The sequence below is a fragment of the Malus domestica genome, chromosome 17 (assembly GCF_042453785.1).
Source record: "Malus domestica chromosome 17, GDT2T_hap1".
Classification (NCBI taxonomy): domain Eukaryota; kingdom Viridiplantae; phylum Streptophyta; class Magnoliopsida; order Rosales; family Rosaceae; genus Malus; species Malus domestica.
Window position 1 is genome coordinate 24,016,224 of NC_091677.1, and position 21,786 is coordinate 24,038,009.

Genomic DNA, 21,786 nt, shown 5'->3' on the forward strand with positions numbered 1-21,786 from the left:
TGTTTATGAGAAAGTAGTGACTTTCTGATAAAAATACAATCTTATGTGGAGAGCACACAACAAACTATTTTTATTCTTTCTAAACTGCACGTTGCCTATTTTGTATAACTTAGTATTGAGATGATACAATTTTTTAAACTTGACTCAATTGTATATCAAAGTGGCCAGTATTGCACCATATCCAATATCCACCAGGTCTTTGTCTTTGTATATCAGAGTGACAAATATGAAGCCAAAAAAGGATTACGCTCGAGACAAATGTGAGAGATATTGCTCTTCAAGCCTTGAATGAGTTGAATAACATTGTTTTTGGGTTTTTATTTTTTGAATGGGAGCAATGCAAAGATAAATTTTATAAATTGAATTGAGTTTAAAGAGATATTAATAGTTTATTTAAAAGTAATATGAGTGTAGAGAATAAATTAAATGTAAAAAGAGGTTATATGGGTTCAAATAAAATTTCTCATAACATGTGTACTATTCACACTCTACACCCTGGTTTGGTACTAAGATGATTTTGAAAAAAGCTGGGAGTTTTTTAGTGTTTGGTAAACATTCAGCTTCAACTTTTTTTTTCACAGTTTTGGGTGAAAAAAAGCCAAAAACAAGAAGCTACAAAACACAGCTTTGAAAAACCGGCTTTTTTTCACATCTGTTTTACATAAAAGTTTACCAAACACTATAATACCGTTTTTTTTTTTTCAAAAGAATTTTTACAAAAAAGTTTACCCAACACTCTGTTGCTTTATTTCACAGTTGCTTATTCTCACAGCACATCAGAAACAATTTTTTTTCAAAGCACAACAATACCAAATTAGTCGTACAACAAATAGAAATAAAATGCATAAGCTTCTTTCGTAGAAACTCCCAAACCTCTCCTACCAAAAATTATAAAAAAAAAAAGGAAAAAGAAAAGGAAAAACAGAAGTAAAATCCCAAAAACTTCGAGGTCTTATTATATCATTCTCTCTCTGCTTCTCCTTCACCGTAGGGTTGCAGCAGATAAACGCCACCATTTTCTTCCTCTTTCTCTGAACGCAGCTCATCACCGCCGAACGCCACACTCGGAACCTCTCCGGGCACTCTAGGACGTGAGGCCCTTTCTCTTTAACCGCAACAATGGGTGCCTCACTCCCCCCCAAAGAGGCCAACCTCTTCAAGCTCATAGTCGTAAGCTCCGATTCCGCTCTCTCTCTTACTGATAATCGCTAGGATTCAAGTTTTATCACTTGTTCTCACTAACGCAATCGCAGAAGATGAAAAGAAGCAAAACCCTAGATTTTGTGTGCGATTCTGTGCTTTGCTTGTATACTGTATTCTATCTTGCTCAAGAATTAAAGAGCATCAGTAAAGTGTAGTAATTGGGTTTATTTCTGATTTATTTTTGGGGTTTTGAACTAAATGAATGGTTAAGTCTACTGGGTATTCTGTAATTCCGGCAGTGGCTGATTTGTTTGGTTTTCATTGGTAGGGAGGGATACCCGGTTAAGTTTTGTTAGTTTTCTTTGGTTTTAGTGAGTGTAAAGATTATTACTTTTGGTACTGCATCGGTTAAAAGATTGAGTTTTCGAGTAGAAGAAAGCAATTGAGAAGTGAAATTTTGAACTGGGTAGTGATTATTATGAACAAATCAATAAGTAAAAATTTATATGAAATAACTTACCGTCTCTGGTAATTTGTTGCACCACGGTGTTACATTCTTAAGCTTAATTGAGAAAATGTGCACTCCAAAGCTCTGTGGTGAACGTAAAGTTGGTTAAATATTGTCTATCCATGTGGTGCTGATTCTAATCCCGGATGATTAATATGGAATGCTAGCCTTTTACAGAGACTTTAACTCAGGTTGACCTTATCACGAGTCACGACTGCACTTACATTTAACCTCTGGATTTGTTTTGTGGACAGTAACAAAAAATCCTCATATAGTTTTACCTTTTCGTTTCCATTATATGAGCTGTCTTGGTAGAAGAAAGAGATACATCCAGAAAGTTTTACGTAAATTTTGTTTTGGTCGAAATTAGTATCCAAGTTATTAGCGCAGATTATTTTTATTTACCTGCTGACTTTTCCACTTTAGCTATGATTATGATGCTGGGTCTTGTTATTTTAGCCTGTTGTTAGATTACTATGGTGATAATAATTGGCAATGCGTCCTATATCTCTTATAATTTACGTATCACACATCATTAGTGTCTGAAGTCTTTTCTGCTACTACTAATTTAAACCTGTTTTTGCTTGTTTGCATTATTGTAGAAATCATATGAAACTAAACAATATAAGAAGGGACTGAAGGCAGCAGACGCCATATTGAAAAAGTTTCCAGACCATGGAGGTATGCTTACAGCCTTTACTAAATGAGATGTTTAATTTAAAATTGCTTATTTTTTGGCCCAAGTAAATGATCTGTTTTTTTTTTTTTTTTTTTTACTGAGACGGTTCCTTTGATTTATTGTTTTAATTCAAATATACTCAATTTTACATAAAATGTATATGTAACTTTGATATTCTAGCAAAAATGCTTTATGTGAATATTATGCAATGTTTTAAAAGACGCGCCCCAAGGCGCGCCTAGACGGCTTTGGAGGCGGGGCGGGAGTGATAACGCCTCTGCCCAGTGGGAGTGGGCGAAAACTCGCCGAGGCGTGGTCGAGGCGAGACTAGGCGGCTGAGGCGCGCCTAAAGGCGGTTGGAGGGCGTTCCCAGATCCATCCCCGACCCAAAATCGAAGTCGAATGCTCTGTTTTCAAGCTCTGCCATCTGGGTTTAGGGTTGCAGGTGTGCGGCGTCTTCACGAGGAAGACGACCGCGGAGAAGAAGGAGGGTTTTTTTTTTGTTTTTTAAAGACTTGGTCCAAAACGACGTCGTTTTGGCCAAGTCTTTAATTTTTTTTAAATGACTTGGCCCAAAACGACGTCGTTTTGGCCAAGTCTGTTACTCTTATATCTAAAACCCTGCTGTTTCCTCTGTTTTTCTCACCTCTTTCCTCTGTTTTTCTGAGCAATTCCCTATTATTTAAGGTCCCGTAAGGCTTCGCCTTACGCCTCACGCCTCACGCCTAGGCTGGGCTATCCCTCGGACGCCTCGCCCACGCCTCACGCTTTTAATACATTGATATTATGTCTTAGTTTCATCGGCACTAGATGAGATTTTTATTTAGACATTCTCATTGACCTCTCCCAGACCCTGCGTAAAGCGGGAGCCTTGTGCACTGGGTACGACCTTTTTATTCTCATTGACTTGTTTAATGCGCTCTGTGGGAATTAGCGAACTCTGAAAAGAAAAGCCATGGGTGCCACAAATCTAGTAGGACAGGTGATATGGAAGATTACTGTTCTCAAAAGAAAAAGACCCAGTACAATTTAAATGCAAGAAATATATGAAACTGTGGGATGATTGAAGTTCTTGAGCTCAAAGATGATTGCTTAACATCAAAATACTTTGTTATCTATCCCTTATTGTCCAAATGGTTAAATTTAGACTGATGAATAGCACTTCTCAGAAAATTAGACTGATAATTAATGAAAGCACAATGCTGGTGATATTAAAGTCATTAGTTAGGTTGTGATTTTACTCGCTGTTTTTGTCTATGGTAGACTGATTTGACCTTGAATGTAAATATACTAAAATTTTTGTTAGAAAAATACTCTGTTTCCGATTCCTGATAAAATAAAAGATCAAACTTATGAACTCATGCTACCCTTTCAGAAACATTATCAATGAAGGGGCTAACATTAAATTGCATGGACCGCAAATCTGAAGCATATGAACTTGTCCGGATAGGACTGAAGGTCAGGATGTTGTTTCAACTCTTTTTATATTTTAGGATTGTTTCCCAGATAATTCCTAATTACTCTGTAATTTATGTGACTTACCTTTATGTCTTTCTTTACCCAGAATGACCTGAAAAGTCATGTTTGCTGGCATGTTTATGGTCTTCTTTATCGGTCAGACAGAGAATACAGGGAGGCAATAAAATGCTACAGAAATGCTCTGAGGATAGATCCAGACAATATTGAAATACTCCGTGATCTGTCACTCCTACAGGTATACATTAGATGTCACTTAAAGCTTAGAACCAAGTAAATGCCTCTGTTGAATTTTTCTTATCAACTTGCATGCAACAAGACGATAGTGTTGCCTAAAAAACATAAAACAGAGCCATTGTAACTTATCAGTGTCTGACATTGGCGCATGACTTTACATTTCCCAACCTACCGATGGCTACATATGTCTTGTTATTTGAAATTGAAATGTTATGAGTCGAGTGTTTTTGCATAATTGATGATATTTCCTGTTTTCTCTCATTATACCAATATTGGAAGTTAATGCATGTCTGGAAAAGTAACAGGATGCATTATGGGTACCAAATGATGATTGTTTAGATTCATTGAGATTTTATTTGCCAAAATATCGGCAGGAACTGCTGACTATTATAAAGTCAGACTTGTGTAGAATTAACAAAAGGTTTTATAAAAAGAGTGACTGAGTTTGGGATAGCGGAGAGGAGAGAAAGCTTCCAAATCTTGTGACCTCATTGCTCTAATAGGCATGTAAATAAAGCTTTGAATTAAACTTGGAATAACATGGATAAGTTTTTCATATGTGAGGAGAAAGCGTAATGCATAAAGTGTTGACCATTTTTGACGCAAATTCAAGGGTGGTGCAAAATGAAGTCAATGTCAGAAGTGGCTAAACAGCACACATAGGTTTGGCTGCTATTGGAGAGTTGGTCCATAGTTGATGAATTATTTGGCTGTCTGTCATACCTAAATTAATATTCTTTATGGATCTCTGGACTTTACCACCAAAAGGGATTGTGCTACATTTCATTAAGGACGATGAGGACATTTTTTAATGTATGGAGATAATAATTTCAATATATATGTATATGTAAATCTATGTATTATAAATAGGTTTATACTTGTTGCCTGGGATCTATTAGACTTGTAGAAAAGAGAATTTATATAAGAAAATATTTTGATCGCTTGCATTAGGATTTTGGTAATGTATCAGGCTTCCACTCAACACCTTAATAAGATGAGTCTACCTTACAGGTTCACAGCAGCTTCAAACATTTTTCAGTACAGGGGTGTAGAAGTTCTGTATATTCGTGTTAATTCTCAAGTCCATCAGGGTTTTTTCTGCTTCACATACACATTTTACTGGTGTCACTAGTTTTGTTGCTACTGATGTGATGCTTTTGTTACATTTTTATTCTTTCTATTGTGCTTTCTACTACAAACTTTGGCTTTTTTTTGTTTGATTTATTTATACAAATTTCAATTAGCTACTGATGCATTTTCCCATCATGTTACAGGCTCAAATGCGGGATTTGAGCGGTTTTGTTGAGACAAGGCAGCAACTTCTGACTTTGAAACCAAATCATCGCATGAATTGGATTGGCTTTGCTGTTTCCCATCATTTAAATTCAAAGTATGGATCATAACCTTTGATGTTTTGAATTTCACAGTGAGTAGTACACTCAACAAACTTATTTGTTATCTGTTAGTGCTTTAAAAGCTGTTGAAATTCTGGAAGCATATGAAGGGACTCTAGAAGATGATTATCCTCCAGATAATGAGCGTTGTGAGCATGGGGAGATGCTTTTATATAAGGTATTTTTCATTGATGCTTTTCCTATAGGTTCAACTGCTCTCCGTTTGCAGTACGAAATGAAGAAGGCCTGTATGATCTGGAATTGTAAGTCCATGTGTGAATTGTCTGGGTCCTGTAGAGGGGTATGCTTCCAGTATTGGGGATCTGTTCACTAAACTGTCCGTATCAATTAACTGTACCTCTTCATTTCCTATACAAATGGAGAGGAGGCGTGCCCTTTAATATAAATCTATTGATACTGTTAACATGTCAGAAGTAATGAGTTACTATGATTAGATCAATTTGGTTTGAAATAAGTTAACTATTTTAAACATAATTTATAAGTAATTCTTATAAGTATTTTATATTAAGTGTATTTGATGAATATGTTTTGGAGTTTGTATAAGCCATGGAAAGATTCAAAAGAACTTAAATGGCTGAAATTGGAAGATAAAGTTGGTGTTTGTCAGGTCAAGTTTTGATCACTACTGAGCTGTTATATCACAAGGAAAAAAAAGACTTTTTTATTTTATTTTATTTTTGAGAAGAGGAAAAGAAAAGACTTCTACTTTGTAATGACTGACGTTCTATTCACGGGTAGCGGTATCACCAAAAGAACATATTTCATAATAGTTGTAACCTTTCAATCATCATTCTTTTTCATAATAGCCATAACAATTTAATTATCCTTCTTGAAGTAAAGCTTTCTATATATCTTTCTTAAAAATCATATGAAGTGATTTGGGAAACTGTTTTTCTTTTTTTTTTGTTCTTGTCATAAATGGTGCCAGTGTTCAAGCTAGGAATAACTCAAAATTTGGAAAATTTCATTATGCATAATCATGCCTAGTTCTTCATAATTCTGCCAGCATGACTCCATTAGCTTTTTATGGTACCAGATATTTCTACTTTCATGCAAATTAATGTATTTTTGGTGGCTACCTCATAAGTTTTGGATGTTTGTCTGTGAATGTTTCTAGATTTCGTTGTTAGAGGAATGTAGCTTAATTGAGAGAGCTCTTGAGGAATTGCACAAGAAAGAGTCAAGAATTGTAAGTGTGTATTTCAATTTTTCTGGTCAATACGGGCTGTTTGATTTCATGCTCTGAATATTAGTGGCTTCTGGTTGTAACCATTCTTTGTTGATTGTTTTCTAGGTTGATAGGTTGGATTATAAAGAACAAGAGGTTTCTCTTTTGGTGAAGCTTGGTTACCTAGAAGAAGGTGCTGAATTGTATAGGGTGTTGCTTAAAATGAATCCTGACAACTATCGGTAATGTCCATTTTTCACTTTCCATGTTTGCATTTAATAAACCATTTACAAGTCCTAAATTTCTTTTTAGGTATTTAGATGAGGTGCAAGAATTTTGTGGGAGGAACGACATGTGCTTAGTTTGAGTTGAGATTCTTGAGAACAGTAGTCGGATTTTATTTTACTTTTGAACCTTAGTATTGCTGATGCTATGCTATCATAGAACAACAACTTTATTGATTAAGCAAGTTAAAGAGAAGAATGTTACTTGGGGTTGGTATTACATTAACGTTGACTCCTGGTGGAATGATTCCCAATCCCAAGTACCCCAACAGGAGTGGAAACAACGAGAATGAGATCTCTAATTTATGTGGGTTCTTGTGGATCCCACATGCCTTTTGATTCTTTTATTGAAAGTAAACACTGAACAGGTTTCTTTCTCCTTCCCAATAAACACGCCCTCAATCAATGGTGTGTGACCCTGGTCATCTCATGATAGTGTTCATCTTTTCTGCTTTAGGTTTTTTAATATTGTTGACTTGGATTTTGGTTGAAAGTATTACTATGTACCATGTAATCTTTCTCTTACACAGTCCCTATTGTTTAAGGTGAGTTTAATTAGTTGCTTTTTCAATGGTCAGATATTATCAAGGCCTGCAAAAATGTCTTGGGCTGTATGCAGAGAATGCCCAGTATTCACTTGATGAAATTGAACACTTGGATGCCTTGTACAAATCCCTTGCACAGAAATACAGTTGGTCGTCGGCTGTTAAGGTAACACATTCTCTTTATTGATGTTTTTAATGCTAATTCTTTTTTCCTCATTTAGAATTTTTATTTTATCTTATACTATCTTAGCGTTCCCACATTATTCAAATTTTGGGGTGTGGTGTTTGTTTAATTTCATGTTTACTTTATCTCTACCATCTTAACGTTCCTGTTTTCTTCAAACAGAGAATACCACTTGATTTCTTACAAGGTGACAAGTTTCGAGAAGCTGCAGATAATTATATCAGGCCTCTCCTTACTAAGGTAGCTACAGTCATTTGCAGTTCTTATCCAACTGCCCAACTTTTGGAGTTAAATTTTGACAGATCTTTTTGATGTTTCTAGGGAGTTCCTTCATTATTCTCTGATCTTTCTCCTCTGTATGATCACCCTGGAAAGGTTAGTCTAATCAATTGGTATTATGGTTTGAATTTTGAGGAGGTTGTGGGGAAGTAAATTGTATTTTTGGGGTTATTTACTCATTGGGTTCAAATTTTTATTTTGGAAACTCTTATCCAGGCAGACATTCTGGAACAACTTATTCTTGAGTTGGAACAGTCAGTTAGGATGACTGGTCGATACCCTGGGAGGTAATATGTGGCTGTAATTATTACATGTGAAATTATGAATTAGGTATAAACCATGTCATCTGGATAAGCATTACATCATTATTGTCGTATCCCTCCTTGCTGACTGAAAAGCTATAACTGATGTAATGGGTTTTAGACTCCTTGAATATTATTCTCTCTTATGGGTCCTATTCGTTTTTATTAATGTGTACACTTTTTTGTATATTGTGCCTTGGGGTTCTCTTAGTATTTGTTTATGCTCATGTGCTGTTTCTTTTCATCTTGGATGCAGGGTAGAGAAGGAGCCCCCATCGACCCTTTTGTGGGCCTTGTTTTTATTGGCTCAGGTTGACTGTCAGTCTTCGAATATATGGCCTTTTTTTCTCCTTGGTGCTTCTACACCTTCGATTCTTAATGCTTTGAATTCACATGTACTTATAGATTTTGTGCTGATGCAGCATTATGATAGACGAGGTCAATATGACATGGCTCTATCGAAAATTGATGAGGCCATAGAGCACACTCCAACTGTGATTGATTTATATTCTGCAAAGGTTGATTTGAACCATCTGTCTGTGTTCTTTTGCTGTTTATTGCTGTCTTTTGATTTTACCTGCCATGGCTTTAAATAATTGTTTTTTGAGGTGTTCCTATTCTCTATTTCTCTGTGCTATTTGCGAGCTAAACATAACAGTTGGTTAAAACTATGGAGTTGTCAAGATAGATAGTTTATTTGAGTAATATATTAACGCATATTTATGTTTCTTTCGGAGTTTTCATTTGAGTTGTGAATGTGGGGTGAAAATGAGATCCAGTGTAACATAGAAAAATTTAGTACAGAGATAAAAAGCCTTGATAACTTCTGAGTTCTGACACATGCCATATTGAAAGGTCAACTGTAGGTGCTGTATCTGGTCGGTTCCTATATGTTATGTTGGAAGGCTTTGAATAAAATTTTTACCCCCTCTGTATTGGGGTCCCACAAGTTTCAAGACTACAAGCTAGGCCTTATGCAGACTGTTTAAGTTTTATTCTTGGGCTGCTGGTGTATTTTTTTTTATTTATGTTTTGTATTAACATAACTCCGCCTATGTCTTACATGGCCGGTCCCAAGCCCGGATAAAGGAGGAGGGGGAGGGCGTCAGGTAGTCGACAGCCGGCACTCCATGATCACGTCGAATCCTTATGAAAATGAATCTAGAACAAAATCGCGCTAAAGCTAGGGCGTCACCCGTAAGTGGCGCGCTGTGTGGCCCGAGCACAGTGATAAGTGAGCAAGGGTCGCTGTATCTCCATCGGCACCCGGATGCAGTGTTAAATGAGCAAGGGGGCCATAGAAACTTCTTTTCGAACGACTCCACTCAAAGTTGTTTGGGAGCATATGCTCCTATCAACTTTACCCGGGACACACAAAAGAAGTACTTTGATCCTATTAGACGGGGGAGGGTGAAGAAGCTAGGACAGAAGGGTAGAGTTCAAGAGAGCAAAATGCGTTTAGGAACGTGGAATATAGGAACCTTAACGGGAAAATCTATGGAAGTAGTGGAAGTTATGGTGAGGAGAAGGATAAATATTATGTGCCTACAAGAAACTAAGTGGGTTGGTAGTAAGGCAAAGGATCTAGAAAACTCAGGGTTTAAACTTTGGTATTCGGGCACAAATAGAACGAGAAACGGTGTTGGCATCATCGTGGACAAGACCTTGGTACAAGATGTTGTAGATGTCAAGAGGGTAGGAGATAGAATCATGGCAATCAAGATTGTAATAGGACAAGAACTTATCAATGTGATTAGTGCGTACGCACCTCAAGTAGGGTTGGATACGAGTTCGAAGGAGAAATTTTGGGAAGATCTTGGAGACTTGGTGCAAGGAATTGCTCAGACGGAGAAGTTATTTATAGGAGGAGATTTAAATGGACACGTGGGCAGGGAGACAGGCAACTATGGAGGTTTTCATGGTGGCCATGGTTTTGGGGAGAGAAACGAGGATGGGGAAGCTATCTTGGATTTTGCAATGGCATATGATCTCTTCTTAGCCAATACCTTCTTTAAGAAGAGAGAAGAACATGTGATCACCTACAAGAGTGGGTCGTCAAAAATACAAATAGATTTTCTTCTAATGAGGAAAGGGGATCGTATAACTTGTAAGGATTGCAAAGTTATACCAGGAGAGAGCGTGGCTAATCAACATCGCTTGTTGGTGATGGATGTACATATCAAAAGAGTAAGACAAAAGAACAAGACTTGGAAGTGCCCAAGGACTAGATGGTGGAATCTAAAAGAAGAAAAACAAGCCATTTTCAAAGAGAAGGTAATCACCCAATGTGTGTGGGATAGAGAGGGGGAAGCTAGCCAAATGTGGGATTCCATGGCTAGTTGTATCCGAAAAGTAGCAAAAGAGGTATTAGGAGAGTCCAAGGGCTTTGCCCCACACCAAAAGGAATCTTGGTGGTGGAATGAGGAGGTACAAACAAAGGTGAAGGCTAAGAAGGAATGTTGTAAAGCCTTATACAAGGAGAGGACCGATGAAAATGGTGAAAGGTATAGAAAAGCGAAGCAAGAGGCGAAGAAAGCTGTCAGAGAAGCTAAGTTAGCGGCTTACGACGATATGTATAAACGACTAGATACCAAAGAAGGAGAGTTGGATATCTATAAACTATCTAGAGCAAGGGAAAAGAAGACAAGGGACCTAAACCAAGTGAGGTGCATCAAGGATGATGATGGAAAGGTTCTTGCTACAGAGAACGCGGTTAAAGACAGATGGAGAGGTTATTTTCATAATCTTTTCAATGAAGGACATGAAATGAGTGCTTCTTTAGGGGAGTTGAGTAACTCAGAAGAGTGTAGAAACTACTCTTTTTATCGTCGAATCCGGAAGGAAGAAGTGGTTGTAGCTTTGAAGAAGATGAAGCATAAAAAAGCAATAGGCCCAGACGATATACCAATCGAAGTGTGGAAACTTTTGGGAGAGACAGGTATAACATGGCTCACTGACCTTTTCAATAGGATTTTGAAAACGAAGAAGATGCCAAATGAGTGGCGAACGAGCACTTTGGTGCCTATCTACAAGAATAAGGGCGACGTACAAAATTGCATGAACTATAGGGGTATTAAGCTAATGAGTCATACAATGAAGCTCTGGGAGAGAGTCATTGAGCATAGATTGAGGCAAGAGACACAGGTTTCGGACAACCAATTCGGGTTCATGCCAGGGCGCTCAACCATGGAGGCAATCTATCTCTTACGAAGATTGATGGAAAGATATAGAGATGGGAAAAAGGATTTACACATGGTCTTTATAGATTTGGAAAAAGCGTATGATAGGGTCCCAAGAGACATTCTTTGGAGGATTTTAGAGAAGAAAGGAGTACGAGTAGCATATATCCAAGCTATAAAGGATATGTATGAAGGAGCAAAGACTGCCGTAAGAACTCATGAAGGACAAACCGAAAGCTTTCCCATAACTGTAGGATTACATCAAGGCTCATCCTTAAGTCCTTACCTTTTTGCGTTGGTAATGGATGAGTTAACAGGACATATTCAAGATGATATTCCTTGGTGTATGCTTTTCGCAGACGATATAGTGTTGATAGATGAAACTCAGGAAGGGGTAAATGCAAAGCTTAACCTTTGGAGAGAAGTGTTGGAATCTAAAGGTCTTCGCCTAAGCCGATCAAAGACAGAATATATGGAGTGCAAGTTCAGTGCAAACGGAGGCCAAAACGAGTTAGGGGTGAGGATCGGAGATCAAGAAATACCAAAGAGCGACCGTTTTCGTTACCTAGGATCTATCTTGCAAAAGAACGGAGAATTAGATGGAGATCTCAACCATAGAATACAAGCTGGATGGATGAAGTGGAAGAGTGCATCCGGCGTGTTGTGTGACCGCCGTATGCCACTGAAGCTCAAGGGAAAATTTTATAGGACGGCAATAAGGCCGACGATGCTGTATGGCACAGAATGTTGGGCGGTGAAACATCAACACGTACACAAAATGGGTGTAGCGGAGATGAGGATGCTTCGTTGGATGTGTGGGCACACGAGAAAGGATAAGATTAGGAATGAGGATATCCGGGGTAAAGTAGGAGTAGCCGAAATTGAAGGAAAGATGAGAGAAAATCGGTTACGGTGGTTTGGACATGTGCAAAGAAGGCCTACTGACGCTCCGATTAGAAGATGCGACTATGGGACAGAGGTTCAGGGCCGAAGGGGTAGAGGAAGACCTAGGAAAACTTTGGAAGAGACTCTAAGAAAAGACTTAGAGTACTTGGATCTAACGAAGGACATGACACAGGATCGAGCACAATGGCGTTCTAAGATTCATATAGCCGATCCCACTCAGTGACTTGGATTTTCCAAGTCTCCAACCGAGAAGTTTTCCTCACTCGGGAAATTAAGGGAACACTACCCCAACCTACATGCTCCACTCAGAAAGCTTCAACATACAAGCTTCAACAAAAGAAAATTCAAAGAACTTAGCGAAGAAGGCTTTGGTGTATTTAACACAATACGTTGAAATGAAGGAAAGCTTATTTATTGATATCCCCGATAAGCTACAAATATGTACATATACATGAGTCAAAATAAACACACAAGAGGGAGCCTTCACAAAGGTTGCTTAGGAGAAGTCTCAGCAGTCGGTAGAGCCCCAGAAAGAGAAGGCACCGGAGGGGGATCATTTGGAGCCTCAGTACTGGACAGAACCCTAGAAGGAGGAGGCATCAGAGGTTGATCATTTGGAGCTTCATTACGCGGTACAGCCCCAGAAGACGAAGGCAATAAATGCCTTTGGAACAAACCCACAAATCTCTGATGATCAAGTAAAACCTGACCATCAGTTTCCTTCATCTGGTCAAGCTTCCTCTTCATGTTTGTAGCATAGTCATGTGCGAGCCGGTGCAACTGTTTATTCTCATGCTTGAGCCCTCTAATCTCCTGTTTGAGACTCATCACTTCGGCCGCCAATGATTCAACTTGGCGGGTTCGAGCAAATAGGCGTTGGGCCATATTAGACACAGAACCTGCACACTGAACACTGAGAGCCAGCGAATCCTTAACAGCTAACTCATCAGACCGTTTGGAAAGTAGTCTGTTATCTTTGGGAGTGAGAAGGTTCCTGGCCACCACCGCAGCGGTCATATCATTCTTCATCACGGAATCCCCAACGGTAAGAGGACCAGTAGGGGAGATGAAGGATGGGCGCCATATGTTGTCTGGAGAAGGCGGGGCTGCCTCTTCAACAAGGTTCAAGTCAAAACGACGGTCGGAGGGGCCATACATTTTCAAAGGTGTTGAAGAGAGAAGAGGTCGGACAAATAAAGATCTTAGAAGTGCAAGAATGAAGCTTCTACTGGTGGAGATTCAAGGGTGCTTCGGAACTTAATGCCAGCCCCTATAAAAATCTGCACTCGACGGAGCTTCAGAAATCGAAGAGGCGCCTGCTCAGAAATCGAAGAGGCGTTTGCTTTCTCAAAAGCTGGGCTGCTTAGAGATCACGAGGGGTGATCTCAGAAATCGAAGAGGCGTTTGCTTTCTCAAAAGTTGGGCTGCTCAAAGACCACGAAGGCCGATCTCAGAAATCGAAGAGGCGCTCGCTTTCTCAAAAGCTGGGCTCCCCAGAGACCACGAGGGCCGATCTCAGAAATCGAAGAGGCACCTACTTTTCCAGCCTTGTCAGCACCTGTCACACGCACACTCAGCTTTGCGGAAATTATGGGCATTCTGTCAAAGACTTCTGGGGAGGTAGAAAACACATGAATCTTACTGTTCAATCACCCACTTCCCACACGCAACAATAGCTCATGGGTACCACAGATAACTTTGCCAAAGTTCTCTGCCAAAGTTGAGCACGTGAAGCTTGCAGCTCCCACTACATCGCTCTGACCAAGAAGGGTAAAAGAATAGCAATGAAACAGCACTAACAAAGTTTAGACCCATAAATTTTGAAGGTCTAGCTACCATATTATTACCCACAAGGGTAAAGGAACAGTACCACTATTGGATAATTGGAAAGTCCCTGTGTGTCAACCTCTGTGCTTCGTGGCAAGGTAGACTAGCAAACATGCCCAACCTTTACTCACATTCGAGAAAACACTCCCAATAAGATTGCTTGCTCCAAAATCGAAGAGGCACCGTCCTCCGAATCTCGAGAGCCAGACTCCTAACATGACTACTTTCCTAAAAATCGAAGAGAGGGTAAAGGAACAGTACCATTGCTGGATAATTGGAAAGTCCCTGTGTGTCAACCTCTGTGCTTCGTGGCAAGGTAGACTAGCAAACATGCCCAACCTTTACTCACATTCGAGAAAACACTCCCAACAAGATTGCTTGCTCCAAAATCGAAGAGGCACCGCCCTCCGAATCTCGAGAGCCAGACTCCCAACATGATTACTTTCTCAAAAATCGAAGAGACACTGCTCCCCGAATCTCGAGAGTCAGACCCCCAGCATGATTGCTTTCTCAAAAATCGATGAGGCATCGTTCTCCGAATCAATCGAAGAGGCGCTCGCTTTCTCAAAAGCTGGGCTGCTCAGAGACCACGAGGGCCGATCTCAGAAACCGAAGAGGCACCTACTTTTCTAGCCTTGTCAGCACCTGTCACACGCACACTCAGCTTTGCAGAAATTATGGGCATTCTGTCGAAGACTTCTGGTGAAGTAGAAAGCTCATGAATCTTACTGTTCAATCACCCACTTCCCACACGCAACAATAGCTCATGGGTACCACAGATAACTTTGCCAAAGTTCTCTGCCAAAGTTGAGCACGTGAAGCTTGCAGCTCCCACTACATCGCTCTGACCAAGAAAGGTAAAAGAATAGCAAAGAAACAGCACTAATAAAGTTTAGACACATAAATTTTGAAGGTCTAGCTACCATATTATTACCCACAAGGGTAAAGGAACAGTACCACTGCTGGATAATTGGAAAGCCCCTGTGTGTCAACCTCTGTGCTTCGTGGCAAGGTAGACTAGCAAACATGCCCAACCTTTACTCACATTCGAGAAAACACTCCCAACAAGATTGCTTGCTCCAAAATCGAAGAGGCACCGTCCTCCGAATCTCGAGAGCCAGACTCCCAACATGACTACTTTCTCAAAATCGAAGAGAGGGTAAAGGAACAGTACCATTGCTGGATAATTGGAAAGTCCCTGTGTGTCAACCTTTGTGCTTCGTGGCAAGGTAGACTAACAAACATGCCCAACCTTTACTCACATTCGAGACAACACTCCCAACAAGATTGCTTGCTCCAAAACCGAAGAGGCACCGCCCTCCGAATCTCGAGAGCCAGACTCCCAACATGATTACTTCCTTAAAAATCGGAGAGACACTGCTCTTCGAATCTCGAGAGTCAGACTCCCAGCATGATTGCTTTCTCAAAAATCGAGGAGGCATCGTTCTCCGAATCTCGAGAGCCAGATACCACAGACCACTTTTTCAAAGTGCTCTGACAGAGTTAAAACATGTGAAACTGGCAGCTCCCACTACCGTGCTATGACCAAGCAGGGTAAAGGAATAGCATTACTACTTGTTGTTAGGGAGACTCCTATATATGTCGACCTCCACCCCAACGGACAGGCAGACCTGCAAAAATGCTCAACCCTTCATCATATCTGAGAGGGCACTCCCAACGAAGCCTTTCGAAATATTCAGCTTTCTTTCCCCCCGATAATACCTCTGCAAACAAGCTATACTAGAGCAAGAATATCTCATATCATCAGGGTTAAAAGCAAGAGTATCCCATATCATGCTTTTTCCCTGTCTTTTCTTTTGGCCTTGTTTTTACCTGCAAGACAAGGAGAAGGAGAGCAATCAGTCAGCACTTGGAATCAAGCTTCCAGCCAGGAACTGACTGCCTGGAACCCCTTACCTGATTACTTACCTGGCATTGCTCTCGAGTACTCATCTTCAACATCTTATGTTCCCAGGGAAGATTCCGCATCTGCTTGAAGAACAGATAGGGCAAGTGCGAAGGATACAAGGAAGCATGTGGAGACAAGCGTAACAGCACACGTGCCGATACATCCATTACTCTGTCAAAAGCAAAAATATCCCATATCAGCAGGGTGGAACGTACTCTAGATTTGATGGACTTGTTTTGACCCTCAAATTCTTCAGTCGGCCTTGTACTCTGGAGGAAACCAGAAAACCCTCCAGCTCAGTTCAAGAATAAGCCTGTGGAAAGTTACTTCTTCAAAAGCAAAAGTATCTCATATCATCTCTTCTCATTTTTCTTCTCTTTATCCTTCATGCTGCTGCAAGATGGGGAGAAGGTGAACAATCAGTCGGAGCTCTGATTGCTTACCTTGTCTGTCACCTCTTTCAGCAGACCCCCTAGCTCGGCGACTTGGGGGACTCCTACTACATGGTTTGTATCGCGCTTGACCAAGCCTGAAACTACAAGTAAGGTTCAAGTGAAATTGATACATTACCTTGTGCATCTCCACCAGTTAAAGATACCACCCCTGGATGGCGAAAGAGTACTTCCAGAGAAGATGCCACATCTACCTATGAGACAGATAAGGCAAGTCAAGACGACACCACACTCCGATACTTAGAAGTTTCGTGATTACGAGATCATTCTCCCACAATATTTCCTAATGTCATTTGTACTAAATCATTCACTTGTACTCACTAAAGGAGAGCTTGAACCTATGTACTTGTGTAAACCCTTCACAATTAATGAGAACTCTTCTATTCCGTGGACGTAGCCAATCTGGGTGAACCACGTACATCTTGTGCTTGCTTTCCTATCTCTATCCATTTATATACTTATCCACACTAATGACCGGAGCAATCTAGCGAAGATCACAAAAAGCGACCGTTTTCGCTACCTAGGATCTATCTTGCAAGAGAACGGAGAATTAGATGGAGATTTCAACCATAGAATACGAGCTGGATGGAAAGAGTGCATCCGGCGTGTTGTGTGACCGTCGTAGGCCATTGAAGCTCAAGGGAAAATTTTATAGGACGGCAATAAGGCCAGCGATGTTGTATGGCACAGAATGTTGGGTGGTGAAGCATCAACACGTACACAAAATGGGTGTAGCGGAGATGAGGATGCTTCGTGGGATGTGTGGGCACACGAGAAAGGATAAGATTGGGAATGAGGATATCCGAGGTAAAGTAGGAGTAGCCGAAATTGTAGGAAAGATGAGAGAAAATCGGCTCCGGTGATTTGGACATGTGCAAAGAAGGCCGACTGACGCTCCGGTTCGAAGATGTGACTACGGGACAGAGGTTCAGGGCCGAAGGGGTAGAGGAAGACCTAGGAAAACTTTGGAAGAAACCCTAAGAAAAGACTTAGAGTACTTGGATCTAACGAAGGACATGACACAAAACCGAGCGCAATGGCGTTCTAGGATTCATATAGCCGACCCCACTTAGTGGGAAAAGGCTTTGTTGTTGTTGTTGTTGTTGTTGTATGTTTTGTATTAACATCCGTTCACTGTTAAGGATTGCCTTCATTTAAACTATCCAAATTAGCATCCTTGGGTAATACTGTTTTTCTTGTCATATTCTGTCTTTGATGTGCACAAAAAAGTGATGGATTATTTTAATTGAACAATGTTTTACATGTACTGTTGGAAAGCATTTGTTTGTATCAATAACTGGTTATCTTGTCTCCTGTTCACAGAGTCGGGTTTTGAAGCATGCTGGTGATTTGCCTGCTGCTGCTGCATTAGCAGATGAAGCTAGATGTATGGATCTTGCGGATCGCTATATAAATAGTGACTGTGTTAAGCGTATGCTGCAGGCTGATCAGGTTTTAAATCTCACTTTTTGTGACTAATCTCTTTGTTCTGTTCATCGGAAAATCTTTTGTAGAAAAAACGGAACATAATTGCCAAAGGGGGGGATGGACATAGGGTCCATTAACCAAGTCACCTAAAACAAAGCAAGTAATGCCAGACTTATACCAAAACAAATGATATATGGGAGCCATACTTTGTATGCATTTTTATCGTAGAAATTGTTGTTGTATTGTGTTGCCTTTTCTATATAGTTTCTCTTATTACTGAGCTTGTTTTCATGTTTGTTTCCCTCCTTTTCAAGGTTCCTTTGGCAGACAAAACTGCTGTACTGTTCACAAAAGATGGTGATCAGCACAACAACCTTCATGATATGCAGTGCATGTGGTTTGTGTCAATTTTGTCTGGGACCATTTACTGCTTGCATGAAATAACACTTTTGGTTGGGAATTCTTAATATTCCATACTTTGTCCTTTTGAAGGTATGAACTTGCTTCCGGTGAGAGTTATTTCCGCCAAGGTGATCTTGGACGAGCCTTAAAAAAATTTTTAGGTGTGGAGAAGCATTATGCTGATATTACAGAAGATCAGTTTGACTTCCATTCTTATTGCTTAAGGAAAATGACGCTGCGTGCCTATGTTGAAATGCTTAAATTTCAAGATCGGTTGCATTCACATGCTTATTTTCACAAAGCAGCAGTTGGTGCAATCAGGTGAAGTAGAATTATTGGTTTGTAGTTTTTCATATACAATTTAAGCAAATGAGGTTATTTCCATGTCACAGCTTCATCCAAGATTTATTGTTATTTACACCATATAAACTTTGTTGGTTTGTAGTTTGTCATTCACTTTGAAATAGAATAACATGCAGTACTTTAATTCTTGGCCCATGTTAATATTTGTGGTTATTGAATCTGACATGCAGATGCTATTTGAAGTTGTATGATTCGCCTTTGAAATCTACATCCGAAGAAGATGATGAGATGTCTAAGTTGCCCGCTTCTCAAAAAAAGAAGCTGAGGCAAAAACAGAGAAAGGCAGAAGCACGAGCTAAGAAGGTATTGTATTTTCTTTGTATAGCGTGTGGTTGTCCTTGTTATTTTGACCATCCTAATGCTCAGCATTCTTCTAGGAGGCAGAGGGAAAAAATGAAGAATCCAGTGCAGGTGGTGTTTCTAAGTCTGGGAAACGAAATGTAAAGCCTGTTGATCCTGATCCGCATGGGGAGAAGTTGTTGCAGGTTATTTTTTAATTCGCAATTACTTCTTGCCCCTTAGCTTCATGTTTCCAACTGCTATACAGGCATCTTTAGATTTCGCTATATACTGCTGTTTCATAGTAATTGGTGTTTTAGTTCTCTCTTACACTCTTACATATTTGCTCAGGTTGAGGATCCGATGTTAGAAGCTACGAAGTACTTGAAGCTGCTTCAGAAGAACTCGCCTGAGTCCTTGGAGACGCACTTGCTTTCTTTTGAAGTAAATATGAGGAAGCAGAAGATTTTGCTTGCCTTTCAGGTAATTTTGAGCAAGATGTTCCTCATTGATTTTTGTTTACTTGAAGAACTCCCTGTTTGTTTCATGGTTGGAAGAGGTTGGATTTTAATATCCAAGATATCTGTCACAAACAACTGGAGTATAGGAGTACCTGGAATTTGTACTTGTTACTTTACTATCTATAACAAAGTGCATTCTGCCAGGAATGAAATTTCATTATTGCTAGTTCAATCACTTTGGATTTTGGAAGATAATTGACCTGTTTTAGGTAAATCATTCTTTTGATTTGGAGAACAATTTTATATTCATTTTCGTAAGTTTTCTTTTGGCTGTAGGCTTTGAAGCAGCTTCTGAGGTTAAATGCTGAACACCCAGACTCGCATCGGTCCTTGGTATGTCATACTTCGTGTCTTGCTTGTTTGTGTGTGTACATATATGTTGCGATTGTTTTAGAGGCCCTTATTGCAAGACTTTATGTTACAGATTAAATTCTTCCATAAAGTGGGTTCAATGCCTGCTCCTGTGACGGATGGTGAGAAACTCATTTGGAGTGTCTTGGAAGCTGAGCGCCCAATGATCAGGTTTTCTTTGAATGTGCACTTTGCTCTCTCTCTCTCTCTCTCTCTCTCTCTCTCTCTCGTGTGACAAATTTCAATTCACTTACGGAAGATCTGTTTTTATTCTTTCTATAGTCAATTGCAAAATAAGTCTTTGGTGGAGGCAAACAAGAATTTCTTGGAGAAACATCAAGGTGACTATTAATTTTGAACTTTAAACGATAAATGCTTAAGCTCATTATTGTTTGAATTGTTTCCTTATGTCATTCTTTGTTTGTCTTTTCAGATTCTTTAATGCATAGAGCTGCAGTTGCAGAAATGCTATATGCTCTGGAATCTGACAAGAAATCTGAGGCTATTAAATTAATAGAAGAGTCAACCAACAATATGGTGCCCAAGTAATGCCATGTTCCATTTCTTTTATTTTTTTTCTTTGAGAATTGTTTACCTGTTTACATATCTTTAAAAGTAATTGTCATAAATCTTTGCATGTATTATCATATTAGAAATGGAGCGCTTGGACCTGTCAGAGAGTGGACACTCAAAGATTGTATTACAGTCAACAAACTCCTTGAAACTATTCTTGGTGACCCTGCTGCTGCTTTGAGTAAGAGTATTTTGTTCCTTTCGTACTAAAAATATTAAAAGGAGTTTTACATAGTTGGGTTACTTCTCACGAAATGGGAGATATTGGTAATTTGGTATCAGATGGCTCATTGGTTTGCTCCAGTCTGTCTCGCTTAAGTAAAAGTGTTTGTTTCAAAAATTTGTAACCTGTACTCTTGACCTTATGTTTTTCTGTGTTTGAATCTCTCCCTGGTAGTAATCCATGTTACAAAGACACTTTTTGGTTTGGAAATAGTCTCGGGTATTGTATTGCGTGTATATTAGAGCACTTCGTACATGGGCTCCTCTAATACTTTGTTTCTTTTGTAGGATGGAAAAAACGGTGTGCTGAGTACTTCCCTTACTCAACATACTTTGAAGGTAAATGCAGCTCTGCCGTACCCAACTCACCATACAACCAAAATGGAATAGCGAACCATACGGAAGGGGAGCAAAGTGCAGATTCCATTGCAGTAAATGGAAATTTAGAGGCATTCAAAGGCCTTACTGTCCAATCATGAAGCTGAAGAGAAACATTAACTAAAGAAACATGCAAATTCACGGTTTTTTGATTGACAAATCACAAAACCAAGCTGCAGGTCAGAAGCGTATGTGGAGGGTAGATCGGATTGCAGCTTTTTTGAGATAACTATACCGCGGTTTTGTGCAAAGTAATGGTTTGCATGAAGATGAGGTTTGCTTGGAAATGTGTATAATCAACTTTCTATTGTGCCTCTAGGGTTGGTTTTTCCTTCTTAATTTTGAGTTTTTGTGAGGGTCTGGAGTCTGCTTGTTGGTACGTGCTTGTACGCTTGAGCTTTTACCAATAGGTCGGAGGAGATGCAGAATATCATTTTTTTTAGCGATGGTTTTAGATCCGGTCGGAATAGATCCAGGAGCAATGTTGTACTTTTACCATTTCATTTCCATTTCCTTTCATTATGTATAAACACTAGATTATTTGAAATTTTTTGCCATGGATATTACTTCAACATCAACGCGTTTGGTAGCGTTTGACATGAACCAATTTTGTCTATTTTTCCTATCGAACTTATGGTGTTGGGTGTTTTCTGAGTTTTAAGGCATTGGTTGTTTGTGTTCGGCATCCGCCGGCGTTCATTTGTTTTGCAACAAGATTTAAGATCAAACGACAATTTTCTTGTGTTGCATATATTCAAATATAAAACCGAAAACTA

General features: G+C 39.6%; 1 protein-coding gene across 1 annotated transcript; it reads left to right on the forward strand.

Moving 5' to 3' along the window:
- Window positions 1–866: 866 nt before the first annotated feature.
- LOC103405518 (N-terminal acetyltransferase A complex auxiliary subunit NAA15) lies at window positions 867–21,613 on the forward strand. Its single transcript, XM_029097297.2, has 26 exons — window positions 867–1,170; window positions 2,254–2,332; window positions 3,706–3,788; window positions 3,895–4,044; window positions 5,318–5,433; window positions 5,510–5,615; window positions 6,576–6,647; window positions 6,753–6,868; window positions 7,489–7,621; window positions 7,802–7,879; window positions 7,961–8,014; window positions 8,135–8,205; window positions 8,477–8,531; window positions 8,643–8,738; window positions 17,817–17,945; window positions 18,236–18,318; window positions 18,414–18,644; window positions 18,857–18,989; window positions 19,064–19,171; window positions 19,317–19,448; window positions 19,763–19,819; window positions 19,911–20,008; window positions 20,120–20,178; window positions 20,271–20,382; window positions 20,491–20,591; window positions 20,921–21,613. The coding sequence occupies exons 1-26, from the start codon at window positions 1,120–1,122 to the stop codon at window positions 21,109–21,111; spliced, it is 2,694 nt and encodes an 897-aa protein (XP_028953130.1). The 5' UTR covers window positions 867–1,119; the 3' UTR covers window positions 21,112–21,613.
- The last annotated feature ends 173 nt before the right edge of the window (window positions 21,614–21,786 follow it).